Source organism: Aquarana catesbeiana, linkage group LG05, assembly GCF_042186555.1.
Source record: "Aquarana catesbeiana isolate 2022-GZ linkage group LG05, ASM4218655v1, whole genome shotgun sequence".
NCBI classification, from domain to species: domain Eukaryota; kingdom Metazoa; phylum Chordata; class Amphibia; order Anura; family Ranidae; genus Aquarana; species Aquarana catesbeiana.
This window is the reverse complement of record NC_133328.1, coordinates 177,421,236-177,442,265: the sequence shown is the minus strand read 5'-3', so window position 1 is coordinate 177,442,265 and position 21,030 is coordinate 177,421,236. Positions and strand designations below refer to the sequence as shown.

The 21,030-nt window shown below is 40.1% G+C and overlaps 1 protein-coding gene across 3 annotated transcripts in view; it reads right to left on the bottom strand.

Annotated features, from left to right (window-relative positions):
• Positions 1–1,238: 1,238 nt before the first annotated feature.
• The window catches only part of CMBL (carboxymethylenebutenolidase homolog), a 65,849-nt gene continuing 46,057 nt past the window's right edge, over positions 1,239–21,030 (bottom strand). For all 3 annotated transcript variants that reach the window (XM_073630381.1, XM_073630382.1, XM_073630380.1), the window contains exons 3-6: positions 15,326–15,433; positions 8,931–9,073; positions 3,842–3,933; positions 1,239–1,544 (exon numbers count right to left, since the gene is read on the bottom strand). In XM_073630381.1, coding sequence (XP_073486482.1) covers positions 1,362–1,544; positions 3,842–3,933; positions 8,931–9,073; positions 15,326–15,433 — 526 coding nt within the window. In that variant the 3' untranslated portion in view covers positions 1,239–1,361. The remainder of the gene's footprint in view (positions 1,545–3,841; positions 3,934–8,930; positions 9,074–15,325; positions 15,434–21,030) is intronic.

The following is a 21,030-nucleotide window of genomic DNA, read 5'->3' as shown; positions in this document are numbered from 1 at the left end:
TGTCTATCATTTCAGTTATTTTAGTTTGCATTACCCTCCGGTCCGAATCTAGTCACATCAGCGACTGACCGGTTCATCACAGCTAGTTTTATCATCTCCTTTCATGCCATGCTTCACAGTCAGGTTTATTGTCAGTCGTAAATTGCGGTACACTGATCCGTGCCTGTCATGGCAAGTAATTTCATTTGTTATATTTCGCATACCCTTCATTCCGATTCAAATCCAGTCACATCTGCAACGCACTGATTCGTGTCGGTTTGTTCTAGTTATTTCATCTCATTTTATTCCAAGCTCCTCAGTCCGGTTTGTTGTCAATCGCAATCGCGGCACGCCGATTCATGCCACTGTCATGGCAAACATTTAATTTGTTCATTTCACATACCCTTCTCTATGATTCGAATTCAGTCACATCTGTGACGCACTAGTTCACATGGACTCGTGTTAGCCATTATTTCCTGTTTCATAGACAGGTTCGCTGTCAGTCGCTATCGCGACACACCGATTCGTGCCTCTGTCATGGCAAATCATTTCATTTATTACATTTCGCATACCCTTCACCCAGATTCAAATCCATTAGCATCTGCGACGCACCCATTTGTGTCAGCTCGTTCTAGTCATTCTGTCTCATACAGTTCCATGCTCGACAGTCCGGTTCGTTGTCAGTCGCAACTGCGGCACACCGATTTGTGTTTCTGTTGTGACAATCATTCCATTCGTCTCATATACCCATCACTCCGATTTGAACCCAGTCGCATCTGCGACACACCAATTCATGTCGACTCGTACTAGTCATTCCATCTCATGCATTCCACGCTCCACAGTCCGGTTCGTTATCAGTTGCAAATTGCGATTTTACAGTAAGGACTTCAAGAAAGTGATCTTACAGTAAGTACAAAAAATAAATTTTACCGTTTTCCCAGCCAAAAGAATTTGAAATTATGGCTAGCTGTTGTGTTAAACACATCTTTGCTAGTCAGGAGTAGCACACTGATACTTTTTGGTTTTAAATTACTGCCTTCTGGTTTATATGTTAAAACACCCTTTTATTTAGATTTATGACTTATTGACTAGATGCATTTCCTTCTTGTATAATTATTAGAAGTGTATTATTCTTTGCTTCAGCTTTGGCCACTGCTGCATCAAGACATGAGACCAATGTTTTATCTAGAGAGCTTAAATGAGCCAGATCCATTAAAACCATAGAATTGAACATAAATGCTTTGAAAGAACATCTATCGTATTTTTAATATTGTTTATTTGTGAGAAAAAATACTCTTGAAAAATACACTTGAACATCATCGTAATTCTACTTTGACTGATTCTATATAAGCATATCAAGTGTCTTAAAACAGTAATGATAATTAGGCAAAATATTTTTTCAGCCAGTCCAGCATGTCTTTCCTTGCTTCTAAAATGTAAGGTTTATCTTCAGGACTAATCTCTTCTTTCTTCCTGTGTGCAAATCCATGATTCTGTTTTGGATATACCTTTACTTTATAGTCAACTTTTGAATTCTCTTTTAGCTTTTGATCCAATGATTCCACCTAGAAAAACACATACGCAATTTAAGATAAAAATGCTTTGGATTGCTGTATTTAACCACATTATTTAGGATAATAATTGTGAATTTAACCTTGCTCCCAGACACCTTTAGCTGTATATTTAATACCCTAACGATATATTTAATAGTATATATCTATATAAAAACCTAAAGAAGATCTTTTCAAAGATGGGCATTCGTGTTGATATTGCATTCTGCTTTTATGGAACCTAGAGATTTCCAGAAAGGTCAGTATTGTGCTTATAATACCCTCCCTCTTAGATTGTAAATTTACATAAATCTTTGGAAATTTTGTATTAAATTGTACTGTAACTTAATTTTAATTTTGTCAGGCACTGCTTAAACTGTTGGTGCTAAATAAATCCTGCATAATAATAATAATAATAATAATAATAATAATACAAAACTGCATTGAACAAGGATGCATGCAGAACTGATTATATTACGAAAATGTTTTCACTGTAATGTGGCTGTACAATATACTCTAAGAAATTGTCAAAGTTGCGTGAAATTTTAGTATATCAATATTTGGTTTGTTCATCCATACTATCAATGCTGAACTGAAAGGAAAAGAGAACTGACATATCAGTAAATGTTTCATATCAAATTGCAGTTTGTGTGCTAATCATGTACTATGGTGTTTGTGTGAAAAATGTTCTTTGCAGTAGTTGCTAGTCTGTAGGTGGGCTGCAGCATTGGCAATAATTTACATAGTCAGGTACAGTAGAAAACTTGTATTGAAGTAATGCAGCAACAGTTCACAACAATCTGGTAGAACAGCTACCCAGCTGGGCACACAGGTTCCTGCCGAACCAACAGCATCTGTTGAGAGGGGACAGAATGCGGCCTGGCTGTCTTGTGCCCAATCAGGAAGGTACACAGAAGGGATGCAACCCTTCACCTTCCCTCCTCGTCAGGAACCTTTCCCTACTGATAGTTCTACCCCTAACAGATTGAGAAACTTTCCCTACACCACCCATTTGCAAAAAGTGCACCAAACCCAGGGGCCAGGGTCTTAAATAGACTCTGCCACACCTAAGATGACCACCAGAGTCACATGGGCAGCCAGCGTCCAATCAGATTTCTGCCCCAGTGATTTAGGAAACCATAGAGCTTCCCACTTATCATCTTTATGCAGCCACCAACGTCTAGTGTGTACTTTGTTTTATTCCAGTTTTCTTATGCTGTTGCCTTCCTATTACTAATTTCCAGTACCCAGTCTGGCATTTGTTATTAATTGTTATTTATTGCCAGTGCCTTAGTGTTTTTTGTCAGTTGTTACAACTGGCAGTTGCCTTTTGTTGGTATATCTTATCTCCTTGCACCTTTTTACCTTAAATATTTATTTGTCTGTTTTTTTGTTTTCATTCTCAGTTTGCACCATATCCCATATGTACTCATCTTTCATCAGCTAGGGAATCTCATAAAGCCATGCTATGGGAGTTGTTTGGCTGCCTTAAGTCTTTATCATCATAAGGCCCCTTTCACACGGGCCATCCGATCAGGTCCGCCTGTCAGTTTTTCAGGCGGACCTGATCGGATGGTCTATGCATCCCTATGGGCAGGTGAGTGTAAACAGACTTGTCTCTGTTTACAAGTGCTTACCTCCAGGTCCGATCCAGTTTGCAAAAAAAAAAGACAGGGATCTCTCTAACGTTTAGGCAGATCAGATCGGAGGGTAGTCAGGTGTAAATAGACAGAGGAGTCAGTTTACTCCCGGCTGCCCACAGAACAGAGCGGGCTCTGTCCGTGTGGACATGGATGTGTCATCTGCCCGCTCTGCTCTAATCAGCTTAAGATCTGTGAGCAGATCCCCTGCTGATCGGAATGGGTTCTGCCCCATGTGAAATAGGTCTTAGAGGCTCTGATAAAGACTTTCAGGGCTAGCACCTTGCTGAGGGGTGTCTGCCATCTGCTAGTGACATTATCACTGTTGGTTCCCACTGATCCCTTAACAGCTGGTCCACACTTTAACTTTCATGTACCCATCCATACTCTGCTGAGCCTCAACATTGGGACCTTTGTACCAAACTAGCCAGTATTAGCAGTTCTCTGTTGATTTTGCCTACCAAGGCCTTTAGTTAACAAATAACCAAATCTAAGCCAACATCAAATGGACCCTGAGTTGCTAAAAAATGTAAGATTTACATTGTCTTATGACTCATTCTTGACTGGGCTTCTCTCATTCTAACAATTTCTATATTTTATTGCAACAAATCCAACAGCAGTAAATAGTGTTCTGTCAAAACATAGTTTATATTTAACACCGACAACACTTGCCTGCTGAAGTGGTATAAGTGGATCACATTCTCCAAAAATGAATAAAGTTGGACATTTCAAATCATACTTATCTACTTCTTCGCGGACTAGGCCTGAAAAAAAAAAGAAAAAGGCTTAGATTGTACACAATGCATAGTCTTGGGAAAACATGGGAGACAGTTAATGTTCATTACATTTGTTACCATGCATGGCAGCATAGTCATGCGTGATTTTCATATAATTACACATCTGTTATTTTTTCAGCAATGGCAGTGGCAATGTTCAGTTTCTCATGGGGACATCTCTTTCACTTGCTATAGTAAATTAAGCAAGTGTTTGTAAAAGGCCAGTTGTGTTGTTCTTTTGTGTATATCTTCTGTAAACCATGTCAGGTTTTCAGATGTTCCTATTATTTACAAAAACTTTTATCAAAAGTTATTCCTAACCTGTATTGCAGCTGTGTCAATAAGACTCAACAATAGTTTTCCATAGGTCAACTATGTCCTACTGTGTGGCCATCTAGAGTTTGCAACAGAAATACTTTCTTCATTGAGATTGCTGTATAACCAATTGGAGGGGCTTCAAAATTACCATCCATGTATCCCAAATTTTTCCAAAAATTTTAAGAATTTTGACTTCAGGTATGCATTTGATAGAAATTGCCTAGCATCAGTGCAGCAAGCAAGCTTTTTAGTGGGCATCAAATAGAAAGTAACAAGGCAAGTTTTCACCTGAGAGAGAATAGCCACAAATATTGTACAGTGGCTGGAACAGTATGTAAGGAACTTGGAGAGGCTGCAGTGAAAGAGGGAGAGTCAATGCAGGTTTTATCTTGCAATAGACTTTAGAGTGTATTATCTGAGAAACAAGAACCACAACTATTTGGTCACAGGACAGTAAGTAAGCAGCTTGTTAAGGTCACGGCATAAGAGGGAAAGACAAGGCAGCTTTTATCTTGCAATAAACAGAGTGTATTATTTCAGAGACAATAGCCACAAATTGTGTACAGTGGCTGGACAGTATGTAAGCAGCTTGGTAAGGCTGCAATGTAAATGGAATAAATAAGGCAGGTTTTATCCTAAAATAAATGTTAGAGACAATTCTCATAGAGACCATAGCCACAAATATTGCAGTGACTTGACAGCTTTGTTAAGCTGCAAAATAAGAGGGAGAGATATGGCAGGTTTCATCTTGAAATAAACAGTGTATTATCTGAAGGACAATAATCACAAATATTTTCGAGGTCTAGAATACTGGAATAAGCTGCAAATGTGTAGATACAAAGCAGAACAGTGGTATAGGCCACAAACATGTAGACACATTAGAAAGTGTCAGCTAAGGTCCAGCTGTGGAAACTCTGTGTGGCATTTTTACAGTGCCAAAGCACTGGAATAGGATGCAAATGTGTATACATGTAACTTAGTAACAGAAACATTGTGTGGTACCTTTTATGTTAGAGCACTGGGATAGGCGACAAACTTTTGCAGCTATGGAAATATTATGTGCAGCACCTTTACCATACCAGAACACAGGTATACGCCAGGAGAGCTGACAGGAGCTGGATATGGTGGCAGGCCAGGAGGGTTGACAGTAGCTCATAATTGAGGTAGGCAACATTTTTTTTTGGGGCCAGATGAAACAGAATAATGTTGCCATATGTATTTCTAATCCAGGACTATTGAGCTGGCCCACAATATCAGGGGACAAATAAATTCCCCTCTTAGTAACAAAACATCCTGCCACTCTGATGCCTCTCTCAGACAGCACAGTATGCAAGCTCTGTCCAGTGGTCCAGTCTGGTTAACAATATTCCATAGATTCCTCACTTCTGAGAGTGTCTGCAGAGGCCCTGGATTCGATATTGTCAGAAATCATGTGGTTGAGGTGCTGTTTATGAGAGCTGCCTGCAGCCAGGACTGATCTCTGTAGTGTAAGAAAATCTCCTTAAAATTGTAGATCTCTTAAGGATTAGAGAGTAATAGTCATAATCGCACAAGTAATCATTGATGACCCTCTGCTGCTTGTACAGCCTCAAGTTTTAGCCCAAGGGTGTGTCACAGATTAGGCGATTGGTGGGCAGTTTGCGTTCGCACTGAATTTCTTCCAGGTGAACACTAGCAAGGTATGACTGCCTATAGCTGCCAAAAACTTTTTGGGCCTGATGCAGAGCCTCCTGTAAGCCATGGCAGTTAACCAGGAACCACTGCTCCATCAAGCTGAGGACATGTACCAAGCAAGGTAAATATTAGGGATGGTCCCGATGTTCGAATCGAATGTAAGTTCGACTCGAGCATTGGGTGTTCACTTGTTCGCAAACGAACCAAACACATGGGGCTTTGCAGCAATTTCGAGCGCCCCATAATGCACTGCGAGATCGTAGTGCATTGACGGCTGCTGATTGGCCAAAGCATGCACCTGACCTGCATGCTTTGGCCAATCACAACGCGATCTGCTGTGAGAGCCATGATTGGCCAAAGGCAGGGTGCCCCACATATATATATATATATATCTATAAGGCTGCTTACACGGCGGCCGTATGTAGTGTGATAACATGGAGGAGACAGAGAACTTGAGCTAGATTCGGCAGTTTAGTTAGTGGCGTGCAGGCAGTTTAATATAAATATATATATACAGTGGGGACGGAAAGTATTCAGACCTCCTTAAATTTTTCACTCTTTGTTATATTGCAGCCATTTGCTAAAATCATTTGAGTTCATTTTTTTCCCTCATTAATGTACACACAGCACCCCATATTGACAAAAAAACACAGAATTGTTGACATTTTTGCAGATTTATTAAAAAAGAAAAACTGAAATATCACATGGTCCTAAGTATCTAGACCCTTTGCTGTGACACTCATATATTTAACTCAGGTGCTGTCCATATCTTCTGATCATCCTTGAGACGGTTCTAAACCTTCATTTGAGTCCAGCTGTGTTTGATTATACTGATTGGACTTGATTAGGAAAGCCACACACCTGTCTATATAAGACCTTACAGATCCCAGTGCATGTCAGAGCAAATGAGAATCATGAGGTCAAAGGAACTGCCTGAAGAGCTCAGAGACAGAATTGTGGCAAGGCACAGATCTGGCAAAGGTTATAAAAAAAAATTCTGCTGCACTTAAGGTTCCTAAGAGCACATTGGCCTCCATAATCCTTAAATGGAAGACGTTTGGGACGACTAGAACCCTTCCTAGAGCTGGCCGTCCGGCCAAACTGAGCTATCGGGGCAGAAGAGCCTTGGTGAGAGAGGTAAAGAAGAACCCAAAGATCACTGTGGCTGAGCTCCAGAGATGCAGTCGGGAGATGGGAGAAAGTTGTAGAAAGTCAACCATCACTGCAGCCCTCCACCAGTCGGGGCTTTATGGCAGAGTGGCCCGACGGAAGCCTCTCCTTAGTGCAAGACACATGAAAGACCGCATGGAGTTTGCTAAAAAAAACACCCGAAGGACTCCAAGATGGTGAGAAATAAGATTCTTTGGTCTGATGAGACCAAGATAGAACTTTTTAGCCTTAATTCTAAGCGGTATGTGTGTAGAAAACCAGGCATTGCTCATCACCTGTCCAATACAGTCCCAACGGTGAAGCATGGTGGGGACAGGACGACTGGTTGCAATCAAGGGAAAGATGAATGCGGCCAAGTACAAGGATATCCTGGATGAAAACCTTCTCCAGAGTGCTCAGAACCTCAGACTGGGCCGAAGGTTTACCTTCCAACAAGACAATGACCCTAAGCACACAGCAAAAATAACGAAGGCGTGGCTTCACAACAATTCCGTAACTGTTCTTGAATGGCCCAGCCAGAGCCCTGACTTAAACCCAATTGAGCATCTCTGGAGAGACCTAAAAATGGCTGTCCACCAACGTTTACCATCCAACCTGACAGAAATGGAGATGATCTGCAAGGAGGAATGGCAGAGGATCCCCAAATCCAGGTGTGAAAAACTTGTTGCATCTTTCCCAAAAATACTCATGGCTGTATTAGAACAAGAGGGTGCTTCTACTAAATACTGAGCAAAGGGTCTGAATACTTACAGTGTATATATATATATATATATATATATATATATATATATATATATATATATATATATATATATATATATATTATATACACACACACACACTCAGTGCAGAGTATAAAATAGTGCATTGAAGTGGTTAAGGGGAACCCTATGACAGCATTAAGAAAAAAAACGACATGGGCTCCCCCCCCAAATCATCCATACCAGGCCCTTTGATCTGGTATGGATGATTTGGGGGGGGTTTTAAGGGGAACTCCATGCCAAAAGTTTTTAAAAAATTGGCGTGGGGTCCCCCCAAAATCCATACCAGACCCTTATCTGAGCAAGCAGCCTGGCAGACCAGGAAAGGGGGGGCAAGTGAGCGCCCCCCTTCCTGAAGCATACCAGGCCGCTTGCTGCTTGGTCCCCCCCAAAGCACCTTGTCCCCATGTTGATGGGGACAAGGACCTCTTCCTGACAACCCTGGCCATTGGTTTTCGGAGCCTGCAGGTGGGGGCTTATCGGCACTCAGATCCTGCCCTCCCTATGTGAATGGGTATCGGGTACATTGTACCCCTACCCATTCAAAAAAGTGTCAAAAAATAAAAACCGCAATAGACAGTTTTTGAGAATTTCTTTATTAAAAAAGAAAAGAAAGTGTCCCGCGTTGTCCATCCATCTTCATTCACGCCGCCCAACGGACCTGAAAAATAGAAGAAAAAGAAAAGCTCCCCCTCTATGGGAGGCCTCCCGGCGACTGCTGTCTCTTGGCTGTGACAGCTGTTATATAGGCAAGGGCGGGGCCACCCCGTGACGTAACCGAGTGACCCCCCCCTTCTGATGTTATATGCCATCATGTGATGTCAGAGGAGGGCAGGGTCACTTGGTTAAGTCAGCGGGTGGACCCGCCCTTACCTATATAACAGCTGCCAAAGCCAAAAGACAGCAGTCGTCGGGAGGCCTCCCATCGAAGCTGAGTTTTTTTTTTTTCTATTTTTCGGGTCCGTCGGGCAAAGTGATTTAGGATGGATGTACATCATGGGACACTTTTTTGTTTCTTCAGTTCATATAAATATTTTTTTCAGAACTAATGAAAAATCTTACCATAGAATGCCACTCCAGCTTTCAATTCAGGATAATTGAGAGTAACATAATGGGTAACAATTCCTCCCCAGCAAAAACCAATAATGCCGATTTTCGTGGCATGGCACTTCTCCTTTAGATACCTTAGCACAGCATCGACCTGCCTGTAAATATATAACCATTTAAATAAATCATACATATGTCATATAATGTGTTAGTTTCTCTATTAAGGGAAACCTGTGAAGAGAAAAGAATGAATGTTTCCATTGCTGATCTCTTTCTGTAAATGTTTGTTACCACTGATCTAGAACACTGAATTCAGGACAGAACCTCTGATCTCGATACTTATTCTTATTCATCAACTCAGAATTTTTTGAAGCCAACATGACAGCTAGACATCTAATGCCCTGTACACACGGGCGGACTTTTCAGCAACAAAGGTCCGACAGTCTTTCCGACGGACTTTTGAGGGACTTCCGACGGACTTTCTAACGAACGGACTTGCCTACACACGATTACACAAGTCTGACGGATTCGTACGTGATGACGTACGACCGGACTGAAATAAGGAAGTTGATAGCCAGTAGCCAATAGCTGCCCTAGGGTCGGTTTTCGTCCGTCGGACTAGCATACAGACGAGTGGATTTTTCGAGTGGATTCGAGTCCGTCGGACAAATTTGAAACATGTTCCAAATCTAAAGTCCGTCAGATTTTCGACCGAAAAAGTCCGCTGCGGGTCCAATGGAGCCCACACATGGTCGGATTGTCCGCCAGGTTCGGTCCGTCGGACCAGTCCGGTCGAAAAGTCTGCTCGTGTGTGCGCGGCATAACATGTTCAGCTATAGCCAGCATATTTTTGTCAATGCAGATGTTATTTAAAAGATTTGTATAGTATTATGTTCTTGTTATCTGTTGGGCAAAGTCCAAAATGTTTAGAACATTAAAAAAGAATACACTTTCCTAAAATCTGAACAGAAATTTGTTCAAGGCAGTTATTCATAACACCATGTACAGCTTTAAGGCATCCTCTGTAACAAAGGATTTTTTCAATTTTTGTAGTGATGACCCCTGAAGGAGTGCTGATAATTATCTGGGTCCCCTTTACCTGTTCAGAGGCTGCTTGCCTTATTTCCAATCTTTGAAGCACCATGACAAGCTCAGGATCCAGTCTAGAGGACTTTTTACGATTTATTGCAGTTTTCAGCCAAAAATGCAGGCAGGAAGGTTGATGGTGCATGACCCAAGACACATGAAACTAGGAGAGCTTTCTGAATATTTTATCCCATTAGTATTAGTGGTAGGCCATTTAGCAGCAGCCTCAAGATAATGCTGATAGAGAGGGGACAGCCTGGTAATTCTGTACCCCTATGAGATGAGCCACAGTCCTTCTAAACCACCTACTGGTGTCTCACCCTCAAGGATTACTTCTATTCTAGCAGTTACAGGCGAAAGGTCGTACCTCTCCAGCCAAGCTTTCAGCGGCAAGTTTTCTAAAGTCCTCAGCACAATGCACCTCTGAGGCCTAGCAGTTGCCACCTCCCAGGAGAAGCCCCAGGAATAAGAGAGACTGATCAGCTCCTCCAAAATATTTAACTTCTCCCCAGCTACATCTTCTAGGTCAGCCTCCCAGGGATTGGCTTAGGCAGATAAACATTCTGTCAGGAAATGGATCACCTGCTGGTGGACACCAAAACTACAACCTTCCGCTCTGGGAAGCACAGTACCACTAGCAGGTGATCCAGGTCCTGACACATTCAAAACTCCAGTGTTTGACCCTCCCATACTATTGGAACATTTTTCCAACAGCAGGGAGGAGTAATTAACCACCAGGTTTAGTGAGGACCTGAGAAGTCTTAAAAAATAGATTGCAGCTCAGATGACTGCAGCCCAGCAATAATACTAAATTTAGGCAGCCCAGGACAGGGGCACTATATTTCCATATTGAGTATATATCAAGTTCCACCCCCTTCTGTATTTTTATTTTTTTACATTGTTTATGCAATAGGAAATGTCCCCAATAGCAGTGTCTGAGTGTCCATGCTTTTTGTTTGGCAAAAGCATGCCTAACAGCCCCCCCCAAGAGGCCATACACAGTGCTCTTTCTCCAGTGATGCAACAAAGAGTTCCAGCTTTCATACCAGGATCCTATCATTTAACTGCCTCTCCTCCCCCTTGTCCAGTCAAAGAAGGTTTACATTCTGTGAGAAGACTACAAGGTTTGTTGTGTGTTCTGCCCACATTTATGCATTTTTATGTCTTGTATTGAACTACATGAAGTTATTATTTTTCTGTTGTATGCTGCCATCTAGTGGTGATTTTAGGCCATTGAAATTAGTTTTTTAATAGGATTTAGTTTTTTCCTCCGTGTACCCATCCCTTAGTGCTAGTTAGTTTAGTCATAACTAGACCCTCCCCACTTCTTCCATGTACCCTCAGTCAGTTATTCGCAGAGTTAGGGTTCAGGAAATTTATTGTCTTCTTAGACTTCTTTATCATTCTCTGTACTGCAATTAGCCGAAGTAAAATTGTGTTAAATTTGACTTGTGTCTTTTTGAGCTGCTTAAGCTGCTTGTGGATAGTGACAAGTTAGCATGTGAGCATACTGTCTGGGCAGACTGGGTCTAAAGAGGTATGTGAATGCATAAAGCAACAATTGAATTGTCAATGACTGAGGGGAGGGTTCAATATCCTTCACTGTGTAAGAGCCGAAGCTCTGGAAAGAGCTGTGAGTAGTATCCAGAATAAATACCCAGCAGTAATATGGGCATAGGATAGTCTTCATTAAAAGTTCTTATTTACATTTTGGTCGTTCACAAAAAAAAAGTTTTCCTGGAGTTAAGCTTTAATTTGATTTACCGCACTAGTCACCCAATGCAAATATTTAAACTGATAAGCTAAATCCTTGGCAAAAATTCACTCATCCAAGTGATGATGTACAAAAGGCAAAACGCATTGAAATGGTGCTATATGCAACCATTCTAACCCAATCACAGCCTAAGGCACCTCCTCACCTACTGTCCAGAAATTGTACCAGACATTATTTGAGATTTATCATCCATGGCAGCCATTTATAACAAAACTACAAAAAACACAATAACTATAACCAAAACATGTTGGATCTGTGCTCTTTGAAGCCTGTTAAAGAGACAGAAAACACTGTTCAATTGGCTGCATGATCGCCTGATAATAAGCAAACATAGACACTGCAGAACGGTTTTGCGTTAGCGAGAGCAGACTCAAATGCAAAGACGCCGCCACTGCCAGTCTTCCTCTTGGGACAGATAGATTTGCACTTTGCTCTAATCTTCCTCTGTTTGCAGCTCCTCCTGTTGCAAGACATAAAGTGCTAAATCTTGCCACCTTAACCTCCATAACTTTTCTAGAATTCGCCCCTTTTTTACTAATGACACTACTGTCAGGGCTGGGCTCAGCCCTTCCTTCCTCTGAGCTGGCCGTTCAGCTGTCGGCTAATTGCCAGCTCCTATCTCTCCACAGTGACTCACCTGTTGATGATATCCTGCTCGTCAGTCCTGCCTACTTAAGCCGTCCAGCCCAGATGATCTCTGCCTTCGCCTTGGTCAACATCACAGAGACTATCTCCTGCGTTCCTGTTAAAGACTTGCTTGGCTGACATTCTTTCTGGCTCTAGATCCTGCTTGCTGTTCCACTACGCTGATCTCTGGCTTCCTGACTTTCTGGCTTGTCTGACTATCCATTCCGGTTACCGAATTTTGGCTATGTTTTGACTACATTTGTTATATTTACTTTTATTATTAAACAAGTGTGATTTAACTGTACTTCTGTCTCAGTCTGATTCATGGTTTCTGACAACCACAAAACAACTTATTCACTCCCGGTTTATTTCCTGCTTTGACTACTGCAACTCCATTCTTGCTGGCCTACCTCTACACAGGCTATCCCCCTTTCAGTCTATCAGAAATGCTGCTGCTAGACTTTTACACCTTACTAACCGATCCGTGGCTGCTGCTGCCTCTCTTTGCCAATCCCTCCACTGGCTTCCACTAGACCAGTGGTCTCCAAACTGCACCCCGGGGCCAGATGTAGCCTTTTGCTTGCTTTTATCTGACCCTTGGGGCACCATTTCATCCACTGACACCAATGATGAGGCGCTATTCCTCCCACTGACACCAATAATGGAGCACTATTCCTCCCACTGACACCAACAATAGGGCACAATTTCTCCCAGTGACACCAAAGATGGGGTCTTGTTTTTTCCCACTGACATTTGGAATTTTCCTATTCTTAATGGGCTCTGTCCAGCACCCCTAAAGTCTGAGGGACAGTAAACTTACCCTATGTTTAGAAACTTTGGAGAATAGACCAACATTTAAAATTCAAAATACTAACCACAACACACAAATCCATCCATGACACTGCCCCCAGCTACATTACCAACTTCCTCTAGAGATATCGCCCCCACATCGTCAACGCTGCTCCTTTTCAAGACATCTTGCTCTCTAGCTACCTTGTCACCTCCTCCCATGCTCGAATTTAGGACTTCTCATGAACCTCTCCCATCCTCTGGAACCCCCTACCCCAGTATGTCTTATTAGCAACTACCTTGTTTGTCTTAAGGGGATCCTTAACTAATTATTCAGGGAAGCCTACCCCACCTCCACCTAAAAACAGTACATGGGCCACCTGCATCAGATAATCCCCTGCAGCTATGACCTTTTGTAGCACCTTCCCCACCCTTTAAATTGTAAGCTCCATGAGCAGGACCATTCTATTCCTTCTGTATTGAAGTGTATTGTAATTGTACTCCCTTTATATTGTATTATTGTAATAATGATAATTTTGTTGACACCATTTTACCAGCTTGCAGGGGTATGGTGCTGGCTGAATATTGGCTGCTCTGTGTCAGGTAGGAGGAAGATGATGCTCTGCGTGCTTTGGATGGATTGGTCTGACACTCGGGCCAAGGAAATGCAAGCATGCCTTGCCTCTGCTATGAGTGGCCCAACCAAAGATCTGTCAGGTAGGATCTGCTTGAGGAGTTGATTGTTCCATACTACATCCACATGCAGTACAGGTGACCTTGCTTTAAGGCCTGCCTGCCATTCTGAGTTATTGGTCAGGTCTATACCTAATTTTTGTCTTTATTAAGGGGATGGAGTGCTGTGAATGAGTGATAATGTGAGGTTGTTTTTGCACAAGAAATAATGTACCCAACCACTGCAATTTACAGAAATAAATGATAATTTACTGTAATAACTGTTCAAATGTAATCTCTCCCTATGCAGTTTGTCAGCTCTCTCTATCATCCCCCTACAGCAGTTCAGTACACACTGTTACTATGGCACAAATTCATCAACAAGCAATTCTGAACCTATAATGCCTAAATACCTATTGCAGAGATGTACTGAATATGTTTTTGGGGGCTCAGATATGCTATTTAATCTTTTCTCCTAGAGCAAATAAATTAGATCTACAAATGATGAGCGTGCACTGCAGCATGTCATCAGGGGGCCAGCTGCAAGAACTGGAAAGAAACAACTGGCCTCCTGAGAATGTACAAAGGGAAGATGGCATTGCAGTACAGCACCTGAAGAAGGAGAGTGGCGATGCGATTCGGTGCAGTATATTTTTGAAAAGCAGTGCATGCACTACTTTTTGTGTCATCCAGTGTGATCTCAGATGAATGGGCTGAAAATCAGACCACACTGGATCGCACAGGAACACGGTCTGCATTCCTGTATTATTCAGGTGTGAACCTGCCCTGACACTTACATAGAACAAAATTCAGAATCAGCCATTCTAGAAACAGCCAAACTTTGTTTGTTATTTTAAATTTAGAACTGCAGCATGCACATTCTTGCATCATTTCAATAATTTTTAGTTAAGTGGTCAACCCAACCGAAACCATTGGAAAGTTAAATCACACAATGTTTTATTTCATTCTGGGTATCGGTCTCTGTTTTGGATGTCCTAAATATATATTTATATGTATGTAGACTGAAGCAGGGGGAACTAAAGCATGCAAAATGTGGACTGGAGGAAAAATTCCCAGTAATTACTGCAGAAAGATTTTACTGTTGGAGTTTCTTTGCCATATAAGAAGGCAGAAGCTGACCGCAAGGCTTCAACCAAGCCCTGATCCATTAAATTACTCATCTGAAATTACTAGATGGGAAAAAAAGGGAAATATATAAGCTGCTAATGTTAACCTACTTCTGAAAAAGGGTAGTTGCAATTCTGTTGCTGATCTTTTGACTTCAATCCTTGATCACTCATGAACCCGAAAGAAGTGTGAAGATGTAACGTCAATCTGACTTCACTCGCTGCAAACTTTGATTCAGGTCAGTGACTTGGAAAGCACTGAACCTAAGGTATCTACACAATGCTCAGGGAACTAGAATTTCCTGATAGATAGATATATAGATAGAGAGTCTTACTTGAATGCTTTATCAGCTGGACGAGTCTCAAGCCAGGCGAAGAATGTTGACCTATCATTTGTTGTTTTCCATGGTTCTTGTCCAACAAAAAAATCAGCAAGGACAGCACTGTGAAGATACCCATACATACATGTAATGAATGCATTAAAAGTAGAAAAAAACATTTTAGTTTAAAAGACTTCTATTGATATGGTTTGCAGAAAAAACCCTTGACATTCTTATATGGTATCCACAAGTGCGTTTAATCCTTTTTGGCTAGAACTTTTTTCTTGATGGTTATTATGTGACATACAGCACTACCTATATAAGAAATATTCACTCGTGATTTGCAATTTCTCCTTCTACCAATGAAAACTGATAAACTAGCAAAATAAATTGGTATGGTGTTTCAAGGGTTTTTTTTTGTGGCTAATGTAACCCATACATAAAGTTTTTTCTTGTTCAGCCCCACATACTGTATAAGAGAAATCATCTGATTACTCCATCTACGCTAAACAGTGTGGATGAAGGAATCCCCACTGACAGCTATTGCATTCAGATAGCTGCAACACTCACCGCTGTCTGAATACCTGACCAGTGACTCTATCTGATGGAATGCAATAACTGTTTGGCCAATAAATTTCCATCCAACTTCGTAATTTTTTTTAAATTGAACTTTTGTTGAGCTGGGTTGCGCTGACAGGGCCGCCCACAGCTTGAATGTTGGCCGATTTACCAGGTATCAGCAGAGATTTGAGCCATGTATGGCTAGCTTAATTCTCCTTTTCTATTCCTTAACATTCTGCTTGTTTGTACTTGGAAGCATGGTTAGAAAAAGGTAAATTATAATGATGACATGATGGATGGATGATGAAAGAAAGAGGCCAAAAGTAGAATTGCTAAGCTAAATGTGTGTTTTATTTTGAGATGATTGAAATATTGGGGGATCCTGAATAGCGAGACAGGGCACTTATGGTGATTGATTTACTCAAAACAAATAGGCTGTTCACTTTATAAAGGAATTTTCCATTTGCAATGGAATTTTGAATTGACTTAATAGATGAGGTGACATTTTGTTAAATTCAATTATCCAATTATGTGCAAGTAAAAAAAAAAAAAAAATGTTTCTCTTTATTACCTTATAGCTAAAAGAAAAATAATCTCTGTGCTAACTATGTAAAATATCAAGTGCAGCTGCTTGTGTAAGCCTAAATACAAAAAAGCTCAAAAACATATACTCTAAAAAAAGACAAGCGTGCAACCACAAATTAATTCATATACAGTGAGCTAAATGGCATATATTAATATAACTATACAAAACAGTGATATATTACAGTGAAAAATGGTGATAAATAAAACCGCTACCCAAAAACGCCCATGTGAACAGTGATGTACACCACAAAAATGTTTCACAAAAATATATCAAAAATGTTACAAAAGAATCTATAACAATAGTGCTCTGATGCAAACAAAGTCCATTGTAAGTAATGATGTGAGTATGATATATTATGAACAAAAGTTCATATGAACAAAAGTCCATATAGATAATGTGAGCATGGAAATTCTCAATATTCAGGAGAGATAGGAATAGGATGTTCCTGCAGCCAAAAACTTGTGATATTAATGCCGCTTACCAGATCAGTTGGACCTCAAGTTATAGAGATCATGGCAGCCTGTTGCATCAGCCTGCCGGCATCGATAGTCTCCACCTGTCCTTCAATCCAGGGAATGCGCTTTCAGTCAGCCTCAATGACCAAAGGTAACTCCTCACTCCTTTTTTTTTTTTTTTTTTTTTTTGTTTTTTTTCCTTGTCAAAAGAAGTTTATTGAGTATACAATGTTATAAAGATACATAAAGTAAGTTTACAAGGATCTATAAAGTAAGCTCATTGTTTTACAGTAGGGTTTATATAGGTAAATATCATGAAATTTCAAATATTAAACATTGGGGTCACGTAAACCTAAATTAAAGATATATATCATTTCCTTAGTTACTTTTGTAGGTATTTAAATGATTTATACCTACTATACATATTGTTTACAAGTAGAGTGTATATAGGTCAAATAAATTCTGATAATGAGCTTAAATCGTAAGGTGGAGAAAAGGAAAGAGAAAGAAGAAAAAGGGTTGAAAGGTAGAAGTATGGTCCACAAGGTTGTCCCGCTCGTCAGTTTATTATTCTTTTTAGTTCTCTTTGAAGCCTTAGAATGGGTGTCTCTGTAAGTCATTTAATCTGTTACCATGGCAACAGGACAGAGTCATTGAAGTTTGACAGGAACTGTTGTTTTATCCAAGGATGCCAAAGTTTTTCAAATTTTGGAATTTGATTTTGATCGATGGCTACCATCTTAGCATGGGACATTGTATTATTCATTCTGTGAATTGTTTCTGCTAGTACCAATGTAGGAGATTTCCATGGGTCTATTAAGATTTGCTACTCCATATAATTGATTATAAAGTGATGAAATTGTACCTTTAGCAAATGGATCTTTTGTACAGATTGATTCAAAAATGGATAATTGGGATAATGGTGTATCCCCCTTTAGGAATGGTGTATAGAAATTTTTGATTTGGAGATATCTAAATATCTCAGAGTTTGGTAGATCATATTTTTCTCTAAGCGATGGGAATGAAAGGAATGATTTAGATGCTATGAAGTCATTTAGTGTCTGAATGCCTGATGTTGTCCAAGCTTTAAAAGAATTTGGGTAGATCCATGCCGGATAAAAGGCCGGATTTCTGATAAAAGAAAGGAGAGGATTGTGTGGAGATTGTAACTGATATTTGGTTTTTAGTTTATCCCAGAGAGATAAGAAGTGTTTAGTTATGGGATTATGAATTTTAAAGCGGTCTTTAGGATCAAGCCATAAAAAATTTGATATTAATAGAGGGTCATTTTCTGAAGCCTCTATAAATACCCATAATGGGATTTCCTGTTTTGCATGGTATTTGGACAGACTGGCCAAATGTGCTGCTCTGTAGTAGTTAGTAAAATTAGGGTATCCCAGGCCTCCTTTATTTTTGGGAAGATGTAGTGTGTGTATAGGTATACGTGGTTTAGAAGAGCCCCATATAAACGAAGTTGCTCTTTTTTGTACTATTCTCAAAAAATAGGAAGGAATTGGAATAGGGAGGACTCTGAATAGATAAAGCAATTTGGGTAGAATAGTCATTTTGATTGCATTAATCTTCCCTATCCAGGATAAAGGAAGTTGAGACCATTGTTTTATTAGATTTGTGATCTGTCTTAATACAGGAGGATAATTGGTTGAGAATAAGTCAGAATGAGATGCTGTTAAATGAATTCCAAGATATGGGATTGATTTTTCTGCCCATGTGAATGGGAGTGCAGCCCTAGCCGGGATCAATTCCATGTTTGTGAGTGAAATATTAAGCACTAGGCATTTCTTAGGATTAATCATAAGGCCGGATAGGGCTGCAAATCCATCAAGAGCTGGTATCAAGTTAGGACCAGAGACCTGTGGTGATGATAGAAAAAGTAATATATCGTCTGCAAATATACATAATTTGTGTGTAATACCTCCTACTTCAATGCCAGTTATAGTTTGGTTTGTTCTGATGTATTGGGCCATGGGTTCGAGTATAAGGGCAAATAATAAGGGAGATAATGGGCAACCCTGTCGGGTACCTCTTTCGATATTAAAGGCTTCAGATTTGTATCCAGCATATTTTATATAGGCTTTGGGTTTATTATATAATGCTTTGATCCATGTTAAAAAGTGGGGTCCAAAACCCCATTTTTGTAATGAATATTGCATATATTGCCAGGATACTGTGTCAAATGCCCTCTTAATATCGAGAGATAGAAAACATAAAGGGATTTTCCGTTTTTTAGCAATATGTGCCAATAACACTGCCCTGCGTATATTATCGCCTGCCTGTCTATTTGGCATGAAGCCTACTTGATCTCTATGTATTAATTTTCCTATAATGCTATTGAGGCGTTTTGCTATTATTTTTGCTAATAATTTAATATCGAGGTTTAACAGAGAGATAGGCCGATAATTCACACAGGAAGTATCATCAGAAAGGGGTTTTGGGATCATACAAACAATTGCCATTAGTGTTTCTTGCCGAAAAGAATGTCCATCTAGAAGTTTGTTAAAAGTTTCAGTGAGAATGGGAGAGAGTATTTCTGAGAATGTTTTATAGTATAAAGCCGAGTAGCCGTCTGGGCCTGGTCTTTTGTTAAGTTTTAGGTCTTTTATGGCGTTAGCAACTTCATCTATAGTTATAGGCTCATCCAAACTGCTTTTTTGATTCTGAGATAACTCAGGTAAGGTTATTTTTGAGAAGAAGGATTCAGCCTCTGTAGGATTAAATTCATTGTTTGTCTTGTATAAAGTTGCGAGATGTGAGTGAAATTTATGGACTATTTTAACTGGATTACAAGTGTAAACATTTTTTGATAATTTCAAACGTATTGGTTTGAAAGATTTGTTAGTTGAATTTAATGCCCGAGCCAAATATGTACCTGGTTTGTTTGTATTCATGTAGAAATTGTGTTTGGAGCGTTTGAGGGATTTATCAACTGACTCAGTGAGAAATAGATCGTATTCCAATCTAGATTTTTCCAGATGAGATTTTGTACTCTGAGATGGATTATCTTGAAATGATATGTAGGCTGCATTAAAATTGAGTTCTAGTTTTTTTGCTAGATTTTTGCGTTCCCGTTTAAATAGTGCCATTTGTCTTTGTATTGTACCACGCAAGACAGGCTTATGAGCTTCCCACAGTGTTATTGGGGAGATGTCTGTTGTATTATTAATTGATATGTATTCCTTTAAAGCTTGTTCAATGGCCATCTGATGTAGTGGGTGTTTGAGCATTATGTCCGGTAAGTACCACGTTGGGTCATGCGCTTTTGGTATGGCTGAGGCTATAGTAGTGTATACTGCATTATGGTCAGACAACGGAATCGGAATTATATCTGATGCAATAATTTCTGGTATCATTCCTATTGTTAGAAAAATATGATCTATTCTGGTGAAGGTTTGATGAGGGTGCGAGAAATAAGTGAATTTCTTTTTCATTGGGTTACTTTCTCTCCATGAATCTACCAGATTGTATTTGGAAAGAAGTTGAGAAAAAGGTAATCTAGAGGTTATTTTGGATGGTGTAAAAGGTGATTTATCTAGAAATGGGAGGAGGACCTGGTTCGAATCCCCACACATTATCACTGTTCCTATTTTGTGTGTATTAATCACTTGTAATATATGTGAGAGGAATGGTGTAGGTTGTTTGTTAGGAGCATAGTAGGAAATCACCGTGATTGCTGTATCCATTATATAACCCATGAGTATCAGGTATCTACCTTCTGGGTCTTTAATTTCTGATGATAAGGTGAATGGTGTGGATCGGTGAAATGCAATTAGAGTTCCCCTTTGCTTGGTACAGGCAGAAGCCGTGTAAATTTGTTGATAAAGGGAGAAATATATTTTGGAGTAGAATCTTTGGTGAAGTGTGTTTCTTGGAGGCATACTATGTGAGCCTTCTTGTTATGGAAAGTACGGAAGGCTTTGGTCCTTTTTTGAGGGACATTTATTCCCTGAACATTCAGGGAAAGTATATTCAGTGGTGCAATGGCAATAGATCAAATAGTTTTGACTTACTTTTTGTTATGCAGAGCTGACTGCGCAGATCAACCTGTGTGGACTGAAGAGATGAATAGATAGAAAAGAAACCAGTGAATTCTGGAGTAGAGA